General features: G+C 37.4%; 1 protein-coding gene across 1 annotated transcript in view; it reads left to right on the top strand.

The window, feature by feature from the left end:
- Positions 1 to 431: 431 nt before the first annotated feature.
- Positions 432 to 19,817, top strand: part of LOC150080900 (lysosomal proton-coupled steroid conjugate and bile acid symporter SLC46A3-like) — a gene marked incomplete at its 5' end in the record, with an annotated part of 52,360 nt that continues 32,974 nt past the window's right edge. The window contains 2 exons of the mRNA XM_090380847.1: positions 432 to 525; positions 6,031 to 6,114. Of these exons, the coding sequence (XP_090236973.1) occupies positions 432 to 525; positions 6,031 to 6,114 (178 nt within the window). The remainder of the gene's footprint in view (positions 526 to 6,030; positions 6,115 to 19,817) is intronic.

Raw genomic sequence — 19,817 nt, 5'->3', positions numbered from 1 at the left:
TAGAAACTCCGATCCCTTCCCTCCTAAGCAAAAGCTATAAAAAAAAACCGAGGACCATAGAATTTTATTAATGGCAATTAGGTAAAATTCTTCTGCTGGTATAAGAATTACTGTAACGACAACAAAAAAAAAACCTAAACTTTAGCACAAAAATAGACACACATCGATCAAGAAGTAATCCTTACTATAAAAAAACAAAATTTTCAAATTAAATATTTCCTGAGGTTGTTTCAGAAGCTTCCTTAATCAGAATGAACTAATTAACATAATCACTTTTTTTTTCAGGTGCGGTATCCGTTGGTTACCTACATGCTAATAAAATGTTTGATTGGAATGTAACAACTTATTCAAATGTTAATGCTGTCGCCCATGTTTTGAACGGTATCGCAATAATCACACTGATTCCACTTCTGACCAAGGTTTTAAAACTTAACAGTGGAACTCTGGGATTCATTGGAATTCTGTCTATTGCGTCAGAAAATGTCCTGAAAGCATCAGCTTACAAGGAATGGATATACTATTATGGTAGGTATTTTTTAAATGAATTTAAAGTAAAAATTTAGTCGATAGATAAGGACTGGCCAAATGAAAAAGACTTTTGGAATAAACAGTTGGGATATACACGATAAACAGGGCCGGATTAAGGATGAAATACGCCCCCAGTAATATATAAATTTGAGGCTCCATAGGTTATGTTTATATTGTGAATAATAATTCCTTGATAAAAATTGTAAAATAAGAGGTCAAAAATGTTTTATGTTTTTTGACTTGAAAAATAAAGTACTAATAAAAACAAATTTTAGTAGAAACTTTTAACTTATTTATTGTACAATAAAAAGGTATAAGAATAAAATTTAAACACTTAACACGTTAAGTTTAAATATGCTTTTATATTACACGTTTTCTTGGTTTATTATTATTATTATTATTATTATTATTAGAAATTTTTATCACTACTTTAGAAAATATTTACACTGAAATTGAGGCCCTCTTCAAGTGAGGCCTCCGGCCACGGCCGGTTTGGCCGTAGCGTTAAAGCGGGCCTGATGATATACTCGTATACACTGCTAGTGTAAACAAATGACAACACCGGCAGAAAAGATAATGATGCCCTCTGAGACAGATTTGTAAATACAGGTGCCAGACTGAACGCGAGGTGGAATGGTGATTGTAGTTCGTGTGCTGTAAAGAATATAGACAGGTCCAAATGTTCCAGGAGCACGCAGTGCTGGAAAGAGAGTGCTTATCGCCATTCGCCACACAAAACACTTCATGAGAGGCCATAAACAAAGAAAATGGCGACATGAGGAAACACCGACCAACGGGATGTTGTATTTAAAATGATCCGTAACAAACCCACAACTACAGATTTTATCAGTTCTATGGCTTTGACCATCAGTCAAGAAACAACCAACTGGAGTGACACTATGACTGGTATCATGGATGGAAGTGAACAACGCCTATCAGCCTATCCTCCTCGAAGTCTCACCTCCCCCCTCTTTACCTTGGAGGAGCTGGAGGATTTCATAAGTAGAATTAATTAAGCAAGGCAGGTGGTGATTTAACTGTAAGAGACACTATCAAGATACTAAGGTTTTTCACCCCCTAGTCTTATTTATTTTAGAGCTATTCAACACCTGCCTCTGTGAAGGAAGTTTTCCATACAGATGACGACATGAGAATCTTTGGCTAATCCCTAAGGATCCCCACCTCCCCAGCTGATTTTCGCAAGGCCTACTGGCCCATTGCTCTCTTATCTATCCTTGAGAATGTTTTGAAAGCCTGATTGTTTCCAGACTCCCCGTTTTGAGTTGAAACGGTTCCCGATTCTATTACAACTCCAAAAGGCCTACAGAGCTCAACAGAGTTTGGTTGTATGACGTCTTCATAGATATTCTTCAAGCCGCCATCACCACCACTTTAATGCATAAATATGCTTGAGAGGTCCTCATCGACTTTCAAGGGGAATTTTACTCTGTCTAGTGGTGAGCGTCATCCAGTGAGTTTGCCTTGCAGGTTGCTCTTTGAAGATTTACAGCTATCCGAGGAGCTATTTCTCTATTATTCTCCATCAGGTCCAACTTCTACCATCTTTCAAGGTCGGTCACCAGAGGCCTATCATCGGCCCCACTGGCTGGAACAAGGTCCTGGATGACCGGCCACCTTGCTCGTTTCTTGACGTGACTATGACATCTTACGCGGATGACCCCGTCTTTATCTTCTACTGCTCTATCCAAGCCACCACTGAATCTAAAGTGAATGACGTCCTCCAGGAACTGGCCACTTTGTTGATATGTTGACATGTATAGTATGCGTGTGGTCGTCCCGGAGTATAAACGGAGAATTTATTTATTTTTTATTTATTGTTATTATTTTTTATTCTGTCTTATGTACGGCGGCTACGGAACGTTAGTTCAACTCCGCCTAGGTGATTTGTGATGATACAGAAAATCAGCAAAGATTTCTTTAATTATATAAACTATAAGAGGCCGCCGTAGCCTAGTGGTTAGGCGCGTGGATGCATAAGTACATGTGCCTTAAGTGAACGGGGTTCAAGCCCGTGACTGCTGAATACGGTGCTGTTTCTTGTATGCAATCTATCTTGTGAACTCCCCTGACCGTTTGGTCGTCCCGGAGTATAAACAGAAAATTTATTTATTTATTTAAAGGAAGGGGTTCAATCAGATTAGTTCACTTGATATCAATGGTTTGACTGTAGATGATCATTCTCAGATAGCTGCCAAACTAAATGAGTATTTTGCATCTACCTTCACACATGAGGAGTTATTCAAAGAGGAGAGGGTCGGATGTTTATCAAACTCTAACAGGGAGTTAAATGATTCTGTAATAATTGAGAGCAAAGTAGAGGAGAAATTGTTGAAGTTAAACATAAGAAAGGCACTTGGGGTAGATGGGATCTATCCAGTTAAGGTGGCAAAGGACGTAAGCAAATCCTTAGCCATAATTATGAGATCATCCTTGGACTCAGGGGAAGTACCCACAGAAATATATCTCCAATTCACAAAGGGAGATCAAAGGGTCAAATCCTGTTAGTTTTACTTCTGTTCCAGGGAAAATAATGGAGTTACTGGTTAAAGAAGCATTGCAGGATCATCTAGGCAAGACTGCAGTAATAATTCAGACACATCATGGGTTTATTAAGGGGAAGTCTTGTACGACCAATTTGATTGGATACTATGCCGTGGTCACAAAGGAGCTGGATGCAAAAAATACCGGTAATTTTGATATCATATACTTGGATTTCAAGAAAGCTTTTGATACTGCAAAGTACTGCATATGGATAGAAGTAACCCCACAGAAACGTACCAACTGTGCGGTACTACACTTAAGGTGGTAGAAAATGAAAAACACCTAGGGGTAATTGTGCAGTCATATATGAAGTTTTCTGAGCAATGCAGACAGGCTGCCAGGGCAGGTCATGGGATGTTGTCAATATACAGGAATTTTGCTAGCAGGGAAAAGGAGTTGATTGTCCCTTTGTATAAGGCAATGGTCAGGCTATGCCTTGAGTACTGCGTGCAGGTCTGGAGGCCTCATTTTAGGAAGGATGTAGATTTGCTTGAGCGTGTACAGAGAAGGGCAACAAGATTGGTGAGGGGAATGAAGGGATCCTCTTATCAGGAGAGGCTTAAGTTCTGGAAATTTGCAGCAGCTGGAGACTAGGCACCTGCGAGGTAATCTGATTGAGGTGTATAAGGCCTTGAATGGGTTGAGCACGCTGAATTCTGATGGGATTCTTCCACTTGTTCAGATTACGAACCTAAGGGGGCATAAATTCAAATTAAGAACGGACAGATGTAGAATAGATGTGCGGAAATTTGCTTTTAGCCAGCGGGTGGTTAATTGTTGGAACAAACTTCCATCTGTCGTTGTGGAAGTTGATAGGTTGAATAAATTTAAGGAGGAACTGGACAGGCATTTGGAAGGAATGGTGTGATTTTTTTTTTTTTTTTTGCTGATGCTGCATAAGCTCATACACTTGCTTTTTTGCATCACATGCCGCTACTACTACTACTGTTACACATGGAAGACTGCTGTACAAATTGGAGCATTAAGGGCAAGTTGCTACAATGGATAAATCAATGGTTGAGTGGGAGAAGACAAAGTGGTAATCAATGGACACAGCTCTTCGTGGATTAATGTTATTTGTGGTGACCTCCAGGGTTCAGTGTTGGGCTCATTGTTGTTCTGTAAATTTATCAATGATATTGATGAAGGTATATCAAGCGTAATGTGAAAGTTTACAGATGATACAAAGGTTGGCAGGTTTGTTAATAACAGTATGCTGCTGCTGCAACAGGATCTGGTAAAGTTGGGCAGATGGGCTGAGAAGTGGCAACTGAAATTTAACATTGACAAATGTTAAACTTAAGTTGCCACTACTCAGATGGAAATGGCCATTTGCAATTTCCCTGCGAGTCCAGAGTTCTTTTTTTTTTTTTTCCCCATACAGGCAGTGGCATGTATTCAATAGTTCGGTCTATTATTCAACTGTACTAGAATTTTCTAGTACACTTGATTGATTTAAATACGTGTGGTAGATGCAGGGAGGGTACCGATCTAAAAACAAAACTTGGTTCACTGCTAGATTAATCTGAATCACTGGAGAAACTCTGCAGCCGAATAAAACCGGAGAGACACCAGGAAATCGAATATCTAGGGATCTGTCAGGTGATGCGCTCCTGATTTAGCTCTTAAGAAAGGAAAGGAAAGAGAATGATTAATGACAGCCTATTCTGGCTCAGATGGAATTAATTTTATGGGGAACTCTATTGTCAGATAAACGAGAAACATTTTTCATAAAAAGGATGATAATTTATTGGATAAATATAGGATGCTAGTTAGGTCAGGATGTATTTAATATAGTGATAAATGATTTGCGTAATTTTTACGTATTTGAATGACTGGTTGTGATGGAATATTCTTTAGCGTTTTTCTCTTATTCTTTGTCTGCAATTCTGCCCAGGCACAATAGGAGGGAATGCATGCTGAGAGCATTGTGAATTAACTGAAATTTCACTCTTCAAAGATTTTGGGGGGCGAGGGGGAAGGATTTTATCAGTGGAAGGAATTTTATCATTTTATCAGCCCGCGATAACATGTAAAAACAATCCATATTTTAGAGATGGATATATTTTTGATATTGTAATGATGTGCCACAGAGAGCATATTTTTCAATAAACAGAAGGCTAATTGAAAATAGCTTTCTGTTAATTCAAAGGACGTTGCACACATTTTTTACGTTATGCATACATTTTTAGGACATAATGTTCTGAAAATGTGGGCATAACATAAAAGTTTTATGTAATTTCTAAATAAAAATGGCATCATTAGAAAAAAAAAAAGAAAGAAAGGGGATATTTGGCGTCCCGTTTCATTTTTGTTAGGATAACGGGATACGTCAAATGGAAATGACATCTGTTCATCGTACTATATGTAAACCTTCCTTATGGGCTATTTCAAAACACGGCTGAGTTAGTCGGTCGGTCTTCTCTCTCTCTCACATTCATCGGCTTTGCAGTCCAGGAAACAGATAAATCGGCCACAGGGCACACGCAATTCACAGACATAATATATATGGCGCAATATGGTCTAAATCACTGATGTGCTAAATAAAAAAAAAATAACCCAAAGGGAAGAACATTTTGCTCTTACAGGTGGCGTTTGTCATGTGACATTTGTTCAAGGTGGAACGTGGAAAATGGCTGAAGTTTTGCTCTGTAAGATACAGATAAATGAATCTAAACTAAGAGAAGCAAATTTAAAATTTGCTTCTCTGAAGCCGAAATTCTTATCAGATTGGAGGGAGGTCAAAGAAAATTTCTATAAATAAAAAATATCAAGGTTGGGTCAAAAGAAGTGAAACTGCACGATTTTTAGACTATTGAAATGTAAAACTGATATCAAAAACAAAATAAAAATGACAAGAACCAGCATAATTCAACTGAATTTAAATGATATAATGATAATTCAATTGAAATAATATGCTTAAATTATTATTTTTTTTAGCCAAAGTCACTGGTTTGCTTTCCTCAATTACGGGTATAGCCGTGAGATCCTACTTGCCAAAGATAATTGAAAAAGAGGAATCGGGTGAGTAGATTTATATATATATATATATATATATATAGAATATTATTAGAAAAAGTAAATCAATCCAATAATAATAATACCATGAGGGACCTAAGAAAACGCAAAAAAAAAAAAAAAAAAAAATATTATTATCGCTTTTTACCGACAATCTAGATGACTTCAACTGGAGCCAACCACCCAGAATGAAGGCAAAAAACGACAAGAGGTTCTCTGTTTCTGTGATGATCAATATATGCTAAGTAATTTAAATCTAAACCAAATATAAACCAGTATAGGTCAAATATAAATCGAATATAAATAAATCGAACGATGATAAAAGTTAAGAAAAATTTTGAAATATTAGAATCAAAGTTAAGAAATATAAGTAAAATATAAATGTAAGCATATATTAATCATCGTTGATCCGACAGAGAACGTAATTTAATGATTAAAATAAGATTAAATATATAATACATACTACATTTGACCGTATCTAGGAATAATGTAATAGTCGTCAAAATAATATGTGGTGCTCCCTATGTGATGGATACGGTAAAAATAAATAAATAATTAAATTAAATTAACGCAAAGAGAAACATGCAGATAGTAAGAAGAAAAACTAAAGGAGTAGGAAAAATAGAACCTGAACTCCACAAAGGCGAAAAATAGTGGTATAGATAAGAAATAGTTTCTCCTACGTCCTCGGATTGCCCTAATAATTTCGGAGAAATAAAAATAAAGAGTGTAGGACAGTTTAAAGACATTACAAGATATAAGTTGTGGCTCGGGTATGCCCGGGATCGCAAACCCGTTCCTATAGTAGGACCCTGAGCTGAATTTGCATGTTATCTCAGCGTGAATTTAAGTAAATTTAAATGAATTTAACTATATGTATTAAAAAAAAACGTAGGACAAACTATTTCTTATCTATACCACTATTTTTCGCCTTTGTGGAGTTCAGGTTCTATTATTCCTACTCCTTTAGTTTTTCTTCTTACTATCTGCATGTTTCTCTTTGCGTTAATTTAATTATTTATTTATTTTTACCGTATCCATCACATAGGGGGCACCACATATTATTTTGATGACTTACATTATGTCCTAGATACGGTCAAATGTAGTATGTATTATATATTTAATCTTATTTTAATCATTAAATTACGTTCTCTGTCGGGTCAACGATGATTAATATATGCTTACATTTATATTTTACTTATATTTCTTAACTTTGATTCTAATATTTCAAAATTTTTCTTAACTTTTATCATCGTTCGATTTATTTATATTCGATTTATATTTGACCTATACTGGTTTATATTTGGTTTAGATTTAAATTACTTAGCATATATTGATCATCACAGAAACAGAGAACCTCTTGTCGTTTTGACCTCACACGATCCCGCTGAATTGGAATGTTGCCTAAATACTCAGGTAGCCAATCACCTTTCAGAGGAATCTCAATTCCCTAATGTAGCATGCAGCGAAGTCCCAGTCACGAATTCGGGTCAAGAAGCTGAACAGAGGTGTGATCCACAAGTGGCAGCCCACCAAATTAGCACCCCACCTTCAAAATTGACTTCAGTTTTACCATCTGTGCTGCAGTCTGAAAGCAGCCATTGCTCACCTGTCATGAACAAACAATCTTGGGCAAAAATCGCTGCTACCCGTTCTGTTTCATCTCAATTAGCAGCTAATCAGAACCCTCATTTCCCCAGGTCACCCTTTCAAATTAAGAGTCACCCTGCCAATATCAAGGAAAAGGGTCAGATTAGGATTGGTACCTCCACGTCCTCTATTCTGAGATCGATGAGCAAGCCTTCCACCTCCCAGCACAGAAGTCTTTTTATTTCCCGACTGGGGCCACTGACAACTGCTGAGGAAATTGAGACTGCAATAAGTAAAGAACTGCATACCAAAGTATCTGCAAATTTACTCAAGAAAACGCAAAATTATTCGTCCTTTAGAGTAGTTTGCGAAAGTCGGGCATTCAGAACAGTTGCATCAACATCTGTATGGCCAGTTGGCACTCTAATCAGGACTTTTTATGAATCGAAAGACCCAAAACCATCCAATGCAACTTCATCTTATGACCAAAACCGAAAGATGACACAACTCTCCCCTGCATGACTAACTAATTGTGAAACAACACTAGTGTCTCTCGACTGTCGAAAACCACCGCACCACACATCCAGCTCCAATCACTATCTTTCCCCAGCTACTGCTAATAAACATACCGATGTAATACCACATAACCCTGCTTTTCAATCACTTTCAATTAACAGTATAATTTCCATCAGGCCTAATCTGTTGAGGTGTTCCAAAGCATCTACAAAGCGATCAGCACTTATGAAAATTCCCTTTCAACTCACCCTTAGAGTTTTCTACCAAAATGTCCGGAGCCTCCGAAATAAGCTTGAAACTCTCGAACAACTCTTGTTGTCCAATAGCATGGATGTAATTTGTCTATCAGAAACATGGCTTGAACCTGACCAAGAGTCAATAGCCTATGCTGCGGCCGCTGGTTTTTCATCGTTCTTCACATCAAGATCTCAATCTAGAGGCGGCGGTGTTGCCATCTTCGTCAAGGATTCCAACCTGAAATTGGTGCACGTCACATCTAGCAACTCCTTATTTTATGAAGTAATACTCGTGACTGTGAAGTTTAATGCCTGTTTAATTGATTTAGTGGCAATCTACATTCCCCCAGCTCCAGATACTGCAACAATTGACGATGCTACTAGCTGGATAATGAGTAAGTTACACCCTCCTGCTACGCACATTCTCTGCGGCGACTTTAACCTTCCACCTCACCTGAGCCCTCTCCTTCAACGACTAATGAACAATCTCTCTCCATCAAACTTCACGATTATCAATGAGGAGCCAACGAGAGGCGCCAATCGCCTTGACTTGATTCTATGTTCTGGAATTTGCAGAGTCGACATTCCACCAGAAACGTCCTTCAATTCAGATCACGACCCAATTGCATTACTTCTTGTTCTGCCTATGCCCAGCTTCAATTGCCGTAATACTGTTGAAAAGAAAATCATATTTTCTCCGAATTTTCTGGATCCAAAAAAGTGCCTCGAGGCAGCGCAGTCTATTCCATGGCATGTGCTTGATGGATGTGACCCAATCCTCGCAGTTGACCTAATCACAAGATGGATAAATACAGTCACCCTCTATGCATCAGCCAAAACTGTACACATTTCTCCAAGAACTAGAGCTTGGTGGACCAAAGATCTAGCGCGCAGTTTCCACAACAAGCAGTACCTTCACAGGCAGTGGAAAATCTCTGGCACAACCCAAGATCGAATCCTATACTCCAGAGCAAGAGCTATGTTCAACAGACTCAAGGCATTAGCAATAAAGAGATACACCGACACTACCTTGTCTAAAGGAAAAGCGCCATACTCATCAAGACACAGTTGCATTAATTCAAATCTTGATCTAGATAACTGGATGAACTACATTTCAAGATTCAAAACCAAGTCCGCTTCTGCCGAAATCCCTCTCCAAAACTCTCAATTTGCTGCTACTGATGACCTCTCCATAATTTCCATCACAAGACAGCAACTGATATATGCAATTAACTCCCTGCGACCATCTAGTACCGCAGGCTGTGATAAGATACCTCATTTCATAATTAAATGCCTTAGCCCCTATATCCTAGATGCATTACTCTCAATCTACAACTCAGTTCTTTCCACACGAGTTTTCCCTGCTCAGTGGAATGAATACTCTGTGAGGCCACTACCTAAGGTTAAAGCACCAACAAGCCTAAAAGATTTCAGACCAATCTCAACTTCTTCCACCCTCCTGAAACTTCTAGAAAAGGCACTTCTTCCAGCATTAAACAAACAGCTGATGCCACAGAAGCTGAAACAGTTCCATTTCGCAGTCGAAAATAGATCCACCATAACAAACATCATGGCCGCACAGATATCAATTCTTCAAGCCTTCGAAAATAAATCTGAATTAGCTATAGTGTACGCCGATATTGAAGCTGCTTTTGACAGTCTAGACGTCACAGCCCTTCTCAGTCTTCTACAATTCTTCTTCAGGATTAATGGAGACCTTCTAGCTTTCCTCACCGCCTTATTGAAGAATAGAAGTGTCCACCTCACTTTGAAGAAGACCCACTTTACAAGAAAAATCAATGCAGGAGTCCCACAAGGTGGTGTCCTGTCTGGCCTTCTTTTCTCAGCCATTCTGATTCCTTTTATGCGTCTTCGTGATGATGCTATAATATATGCCGACGATATAAAGTTTCTGACCTTAATCCCAACGTCTGCAGACCCAATGGCAATTACGTCTTCCATCACAGAGAATTTGACCGACCTTTCAACTTACTTGAAGATGTTTGAATTAAACCTTAACCCTTCAAAATCTGCAATAATGATATACTCATTGAAACACCAACCAACAATAATTCAACCTTCAGTTTTAGGTACTCTCATCCCAGTAGTTACCTGCCATAAGGATCTCGGTATCTATTTTGATCCGAAGCTGAAATTTAATGTTCACACGGAATACCTCCGGAAGCGATTTAACACCCTACGCTGGAGAGCGAAACAACACCTACTTCATTCTAATGATGCCGCAACCACTACCAGATATCTTCAAGCCACTGTTTATCCGGCTATTTTATATGCAGCTGAGATCTGGGCATCTGCGTCGCCCTCTCTTCAAAAACCGGTGTTCTCGTGTGAATACTGGACCCTGAAATGGGCCACAAATAAGCATCGCCGACCCCCTCAATTGAGAACAACTGACATGGCTGAGCAGCTAAATGTACCCAGGCTTCCGAGGTTAATTGACAGCAGGCGTTTATTGACCTCAGTAAAAATGTACACAGGAGTGATAAACGCCCCAAACATCTGGGATTTCTGTCAGTGGCACAATCCTCCGCCATCCTTGAGGTCAGAGCCCACACTAACCTTCAAATACAACCGGCTGAAACTGTGTAGTCGGTTCTTACCTGCCCAGGCACTCCCCAAAATTCAGGCACTGCTCCGTCTTGGAGTCGACCTACAAAAAATGGCTACCGACTACAAATACCGTCACATGCTCCTCGAGTGGATTACATCGGTGGAACTGGGATAACTTCCTCCATATGACGTTCAGTCCTCATATTTTCATTATTATAATTTCATTTTTACATGTTTAATTTGTGTAACTAATAATTTCCATGTAATGGTAAAAAAAAAATGTTTTGCCAATTAATCTCAATATTATAATGTAAAACTCCTGGCCATGTCGCCGTGATGAGTATTATTGTCTCTAGTACATGTCCTGTACTTATCAGCAATAAAGAATTTATTTATTCTGGGTGGTTGGCCCCAGTTGAAGTCATCTAGATTGTCGGTAAAAAGCGATAATAATATATATATATATATACTATATATATATATATATATATATATATATATATATTTTTTTTTTTTTTTTTTTTTTGCGTTTTCTTAGGTCCCTGATGGTATTATTATTGGATTGATTTACCTTTTCTAATAATATTCTATAGACATTATGGGTGTATTGCATGATTGCTTGCAACTGCATTGACCCATAAATATTAGTTATTGTTTTTTTAATTTTCTTTCTTTCCTTTTTTATCACTAATATAATTATAAATATATACAAAAGCTTTGCTTAGGTTAAGTATACACTACCTAAGATTGCTTTTTCTATTATATTTCTTTTTCTATTTTCTTAACTGCATTGATCTTTCTTAATTTTACCTTCATGGATTTATGATTGCGCATCTTGATTTTATTTTATATTAACTTTGCTTTTATTTTATTTTATATTAACTTTGCTTTTATTTTATTTTATATTAACTTTGCTTTTATTTTATTTTATATTAACTTTGCGCTTATTATGTCACTTAAATATAATAATAAACTACATCGGCAGAGTAGGATAAAAGTGACCGAGGATACTATTGTTGCCCTGGATAGTAATCCTAACCATGTTAATACATTGACACATACACAAATATCACACACTTTACAGAGCAGTTTAGCATATAATGCTTCTGGCACTAATATCCGATTACCATCTCTTAAATTTCAACCTTGTAATAACAAATTATGTCTTACTTGCCCCTATATGCATCCAAATCATGCTGCAATGAATACGAATTCACATATATTCTGTAAAATGAATAATGTTATATATATGATCACTTGTCGTACGTGCAATGTTAAATATATTGGTCAAACTAGCAATAAACTAAATATTAGAATGAACCTTCATCGTTCCGATATTAAAACTTATAATAACAAATCCAGTAAGAAAACAGGTAATCTGGAACATGATATTGAATTCAGACATTTCCAAAAACATACTTTTGGTAATATTTTCATTTCAATACTTAACGTAATTAATAACGCAAATGAAAGATTATTGCAAGAAGAAATTAGCATGTTACAATATAAAACACTATATCCATACGGTCTAAATAATAAATTTAATCAAAAATATATGACGAATAATTTAAAAGATATTTGTGTTTATTATATGTTTCAAATTGCCAAACTTCGTAAATATAATCGCAATAGGAAATATAGTAAATCCAACACATATAAAAGCAACCGAGAACATCTAGGAGACTTCATAGATTTATTCAAAATGTGGGACACGGATCCTATAAATATTAGTAAAATACATAACACACTTTTCAGTATTAAACTTAGTGTACTCAAAGCACTAAATAGAAAAACCAATGATTAAGTCTTTGCATCTTCTCACCTTATGCACATTATATTAGATATTTTTAAATTCAGAATTAATATTTTGAATGTTAGCAAGCAGCCGGAAAACTCTGTCCTCATCTTATACTTTCAAAATAAAATGATGGATGATTTAGATATACATAAAACTATTAATTTACGTAATGACTTGCTGCCTATTAATAACTTACATATTAATATCAGATTTAGATATTCTAAACCATTTGGTCTTAAAGCGTGTAACTATAAAACAATAGCTACAAACCTTCACAATATTAACATCGGACAGGATACGTGTGTTTGTCACAAACCTTCATTTCATAGATACGTGGACCCTAACCATAATCACATAACCGGCAATTTAGATATAATCCCATATCCCGAACTTAGAGATATTTTATCACTGGGTTTTAAATTTCGACCTAATCCACCTATTAATAAATCTAACTTTAAAAAATTGTTATATCTAGATTTACTAAAATACTGCATAAGATCAGCATACAAACATAATATACCGGTTGAAGCTTACCACATGTGGTTATTTACAATGCTTAATATCATATCTAACAAATATAATCAATTGAAATTCATACAGGATAATCTATATAATACCAAATTAATAAATAGGCAGCTCAAAGATATACATGAACATTTTATAATAACTCCCGTTGACAAAGCTGCTTGCAATTATGCAATCATATGTAAATCATATTATATAGATATAAAAAATGAACTACAGTCTAGCCGTACATACAAAGGGTACTAGGAAAGTTTTGCAATACAGCTTTGTTTATTTAATTTTTTCAAAGTAATTTCCTCTACATTCAATACACCTCTCCATCCTCCGAAACCAATCTTTAAACCAGTTCTGCCAAGTTTCACTAGGGAGTAAAGCACACTCGTTGTCCCAAGCCCGTAGAAGGTCCTCATCATTGGAAAACCGCCTCCCTTTTAGCTTCATTTTCACATGCGGGAACAGTGCAAAGTCGCAGGGAGCAAAGTCTGGACTGTAGGGAGGGTGCTCGAGAAGTTTCAGTCCTGTCGTAGTCAAATATTCGGTGCAGGCTTTGGCGCGGTGAGCTGGAGCATTATCGGGATGGAGGTACCAGGTGTCCATTCTTGACTTTGGCCGCAGGTTCTTCATAGATCCAATGACTTTAGGCAGGCATTGTTCAGTATACCACTTAGCTGTGACTGTCTTCTGCGTGTCCAAAACGACACGTTCCACAATTCCACTCCATTTGAAAAATACAGCTATCATTTTCTTCTTTACAGATCGGGATTTTCTGACAATTACGGGTGTGTCGTCATCATCAAAGACCCAAACTTTGTTTTGAGCCTTGGTCGGCAGATCGTAATAGTACAGCCAAGTCTCGTCACCTGTCACGATGTTGTTCACATACCGAGATTGTCCCTTATCAAACTTTTTTAACATCTCCCGGCACCAAGTCACATGTCGTGTCATCTGCTCTTCAGTCAGTTGATGCGGCACCCAGAGAGAACAAAGTTTCTTCACGTGCAAATGATCTTGCAGAATCGAACGAATTGCTGGTGCATTTAGGCCCAAAGTATCCTCTATCTGTTGGTAGGTCACTCGCCTGTTTTCGTTAAGCATTTTCCTCACAGCAGTAACGTTTTCCTCCGTAACTGAGGTTCGTGGCCTTCCCGGCCTCTCAGAATCCTCCAGAGTGAAATTTCCCCTTTGGAATTCTCTATACCACCTGAATATCGTTGTACGATGTGGACAATCATCATCTAGTGCAAGAGTCATTTCTTCTAAGCACTGGTCTATGGTTAAACCACGCACGAAATTATACCGCAAAACTGTCCTTATCTCATTTCGTGACCACGATGCCATCGCAAGCACTTTACACTCTCACTACTAATGAATAACTGAGCCCATCGACTTGGCGCGGCGGCTACTATGCACGTATGAACACGTCTCAACATGCAGCAACAAGCAGCTTCCTGTGATTCATTGTTGCGTCATATTGCAAAACTTTCCTAGTACCCTTTGTATAAACAGATAACATCTTCCTCTAATATAATAATCAAAAAATTAATTGCATTGCATAAAAAATTAAAGTTAAAGTATAATAACCTAAAATATCCATTTATATATTGCATACCCAAATTTCATAAATCACCCATTGCTTTTAGATTCATAACATCATGTAGAGATAGTTATGCTAAATTTCCCGGAAAAACGTTAGAAAAGTTACTTAAAATTATATTAAATAACTTAAATAAAACTATTATAATAAATAATAACTTACCGATTATAAATGCTATAAAAAATAACAATATTCATCAAATACAAACATTTGACTTTAACAGTCTATTTACGAGCATTAATCTTGATAATTTAAAAGTCGTCCTCCAGAAACTATATTTAGAAAATAAAAATGCTATAAAGGTTGATTTAACCTATTGGGATTCTCTAATAAAATTATGCATCTTTAATAATTATGTATATGACGGAACTTCGTTATACTTACAAGTGACTGGCACCCCTATGGGAAGTCCAGCATCAAGCATAATCGCAAACCTTTATCTACATTATACAGAAAGAGAATTCCAAGATAACCTACTTAAACACAGATACGTAGATGATATATGTGTTTTTAATTGTCCACATTTTGTCCAGGATTACAGTAAATTATATCCAGTAGAACTTGTATTGGAAAAAACTAATAGTTCCGATACTATAGCAAATTACTTGGATCTTCATATAGAAATATTCCATAATAATAATATAGACGTAAACGTATATAATAAAAGAGATGCATTTAATTTTAACGTAGTCAGCCTTACAAACTGGAGATCTAATATATCAAAATCAGTGCATGCTAATATAATTTTATCGCAATGTCTAAGGATTGCTTATATCTGCAATAGTAATAAAAATTGTTCAACGGGCTTAACAGCGTTGTAGGGCAAGTTGATTAATAATAATTTCCCTATCGCTTACTGAAATATCACTTCAGGAAAGCAATAAGCATTATTAATTTCAAAAATTTGTTTTCTGAACCCACTGTTTCAATATAATTTTCAACATAACTGTCATATTTAGTGCCATGTATATATGTACATAGGATACACTTTGCATTCTTGGTGTCTTACGGCGTAGAAAACTCGTACCCACCGGCTTGCAAATTATAGTGTATCATTTATTTATTTTATTTTTTTTAAATACATATAGTTAAATTCATTTAAATTTACTTAAATTCACGCTGAGATAACATGCAAATTCAGCTCAGGGTCCTACTATAGGAACGGGTTTGCGATCCCGGGCATACCCGAGCCACAACTTATATCTTGTAATGTCTTTAAACTGTCCTACACTCTTTATTTTTATTTCTCCGAAATTATTAGGGCAATCCGAGGACGTAGGAGAAACTATTTCTTATCTATACCACTATTTTTCGCCTTTGTGGAGTTCAGGTTCTATTATTCCTACTCCTTTAGTTTTTCTTCTTACTATCTGCATGTTTCTCTTTGCGTTAATTTAATTATTTATTTATTTTTACCGTATCCATCACATAGGGGGCACCACATATTATTTTGACGACTATTACATTATGTCCTAGATACGGTCAAATGTAGTATGTATTATATATTTAATCTTATTTTAATCATTAAATTACGTTCTCTGTCGGGTCAACGATGATTAATATATGCTTACATTTATATTTTACTTATATTTCTTACCTTTGATTCTAATATTTCAAAATTTTTCTTAACTTTTATCATCATTTGATTTATTTATATTCGATTTATATTTGACCTATACTGGTTTATATTTGGTTTAAATTTAAATTACTTAGCATATATTGATCATCACAGAAACAGAGAACCTCTTATCGTTTTTTGCCTTCATTCTGGGTGGTTGGCCCCAGTTGAAGTCATCTAGATTGTCGGTAAAAAGCGATAATAATAGATATATATATATATTTTTTTTTTTTTTGCGTTTTCTTAGGTCCCTGATGGTATTATTATTGGATTGATTTACCTTTTCTAATAATATTCTATAGACATTATGGGTGTATTGCATGATTGCTTGCAACTGCATTGACCCATAAATATTAGTTAGCCTTTTTAACTTTCTTTCTTTCCTTTTTTATTACTAATATAATTATATATATATATATATATACACACACACACTTCATTAGGTACACCATATCCTTTACATGAAATGGAGTGTTCCTTCAGCAACAGCCCTGAGTTCCAGAAGCTTCTCACAAATATTCTTCCAAGTATCACAGATTAGGTTACTTGAAAGTCTAAAACGCTATGGAACTGATATTCAGGTCCTTTGATCAAATTCCGGAAAGTCCGTCGTTCAACAACCAAACCAGCTGACTGCACCTTCACGACGGTGAGATTGTAGTAACCCCCTGGGTAGACCCCATTGCACCTAGTATAATTGAGGTAACGACTCGGGTGTGTATTAACGTGAACAAGAATCGAGGCGTGCCGTTCACAACAGACAGATGAACACCGCCTCTCTGTGTCACCAGGCAATACTAGGTGGCAGATAACTCTCATAATCCGGACGTCATGATCATTGCTGAAGGCCCGAAGTGCTGAAACCCATGTTTAGCCTTTAAAGCAATGTTTCAACCCCCCCCCCCCCCAATCTCTTCCATCGAGCAGTATAAGTGGTGTCACTTGAGGGTATGACAGGCATCATGACGAGATTCGCTATTCCACTACATTTTGAGGATAAGACAGCTCTAAAACTGTGTTCATAAGCTGGCCGCCCAACCAAAACTATTGGTAATTCTACACCTCTCTCTCTAGGAGGCATCAAGATCGGCTAGTTCATAATCTTGCTGTCTCTACTCTTCCATATAGTGACTGGAGGGAGTCCAAGTAATGTGTGTGTGTGTTCAGTTCGTTGAGACAAAAAATTCCTGAACACACTGAATCTATCAGTTCAAAGTAAAAACAAGACACTTTTCATAGCTAATGATAAAATCTCTGCATTCAAATAAAATTATTCTTTGACGGGCGAAAGAGCTGAAGCAGGACAATATGATACCTTCGATACTTTTATTATGTCTTGTTGAAAAAAATATCTCCACAGAGTCAGACTTAATAATATCAAATTACTGTTGCTCAGAGCGAAACGGATACAAAAATAGATTGTGACAAGTTTAATAATAGGAAAATATACATATATTAGATTAGATACATACAAATAAAAGCTTTCGGTTGTTTTGTCAACCTTCCTCAGTTAAACTGACAGTTAAGAATGGAGCATGAGGGCGTGTACGCCAATCTTGTACGTGAAGTGCGTGATGGATTGTTGGATGTTGAAGCCTGTGGCTGTGATATATGCGGACGTTGCCAGCGTTTGTCAATGGACAGGATTGCTGTTTCGGTGATAGGGTGGACTTGACATCCACCATTCCTGTTCGCTGAGGTATTGGAGCATTTGATGTTTAACGACTCCAACCAGGCGCGTCGCCGATAGTGGCGGGACTTATCCACAATCAGGACATCGCGGTGTTGGTCAATGTCGTGGTGGGTTGCTCAAACGTGTTCGGCAATAGATGAGTGCTCCACATCCGGAGCACTCAGTGGAGCACCACATCCGGAGCACCATGTGGAGCACTCAGCTTACTACGCTTGAAGACAACTGTCCATCGTAAACCTATGTGTGCTGGCCAATTTACCAACTTCCGGTCAGCACACGCGCGTGGCCATCTTCTTGCCACTGCACGAACCTTACTAACTCGTGCCTGGACACACTCTAGCTCCGTAAATGAGAGGCGCACCGAAATTGCTAAAGTCAAGGCGGATCTTACGAGGTGTGGTTATCCCATCAATACCCTTGACAGGTGTGACCTACAGACACGCGGCCACGTAGCGACCAACAGAAACATCCAAGGTGATGACTCAGCCACGAGCGCCTTTATCCCATACTACCCAAACCTATCGCAACAGGTTTGTAGAATCTTAAAATCACATTGGATAAAATGCGTACAACTCCCAGGCAGAAAATTACGATCCCTCATCTCTAAGGTAAAAACACCTGTCCCCACCCTACTACAAAGCGGATTGGTCTACCGCATCTCTTGCCGTGACTGCACTAGCTGCTACATCGGGGAAACTGGAGAACGACTCGAAAAACGCCTTTCCGAACACAAAAGAGCAATCCGCTTAGCGGATGTGGAGCACTCAGCTATTGCCGAACACGTTTGGGCAACCCACCACGACATTGACCCACACCGCGATGTCGTGATTGTGGATAAGTCCCGCCACTATCGGCGACGCGCCTGATTGGAGTCGTTAAACATCAAATGCTCCAATACCTCAGTGAACAGGAACAGTGGATGTCAAGTCCACCCTATCACCGAAACAGCAATCCTGTCCATTGACAAACGCTGGCAACGTCCGCAAACATCACAGCTACAGGCTTCAACATCCAACAAACAATCAATCACGTACAAGATTGGCAGTACACGCCCTCATGCTCCATTCTTAACTGTCAGTTTAACTGAGGAAGGTTGACAAAACAACCGAAAGCTTTTATTTGTATGTATCTAATCTAATATGTGTATATTTTCTTTTATTATTAAACTTGTCACAATCTATTTTTGTATCCGTTTCGCTCTGAGCAACAGTAATTTGATATTAATAATGAATCCAGAGCGCACAGGCCTCTTTAATCAGAGTCAGACTTACAGGAAGCAATAACTGACCACCTCACACAGTTATCGATCTCTTTTTAAGAATATTTCCCTCTCAATGCAGACACTGAAAATTACAGGTGTGTAGTTAACCCTTTCTTGAAATACAGAAACTCCTCTGTCATATCCACAAAATAAGAACTGATTGATATCTCTTGTGACACGTTACCCCAAGAAAAGCTTTTTAGTGTTCCACTGTCTTCGTTCTCGGCTAGTTTGTTGGGACTTTCCTTAATACAGCAGACAAAGCAGTTCGTAAACCTTTACCATTTGAAGACTTATTTATGTGAAC

The sequence above is a fragment of the Mastigoproctus giganteus genome, chromosome 9 (assembly GCF_048544385.1).
Source record: "Mastigoproctus giganteus isolate SK-2022 chromosome 9, ASM4854438v1, whole genome shotgun sequence".
Lineage (NCBI taxonomy): Eukaryota > Metazoa > Arthropoda > Arachnida > Uropygi > Thelyphonidae > Mastigoproctus > Mastigoproctus giganteus.
This window is presented reverse-complemented; position numbering and strand designations above follow the sequence as displayed.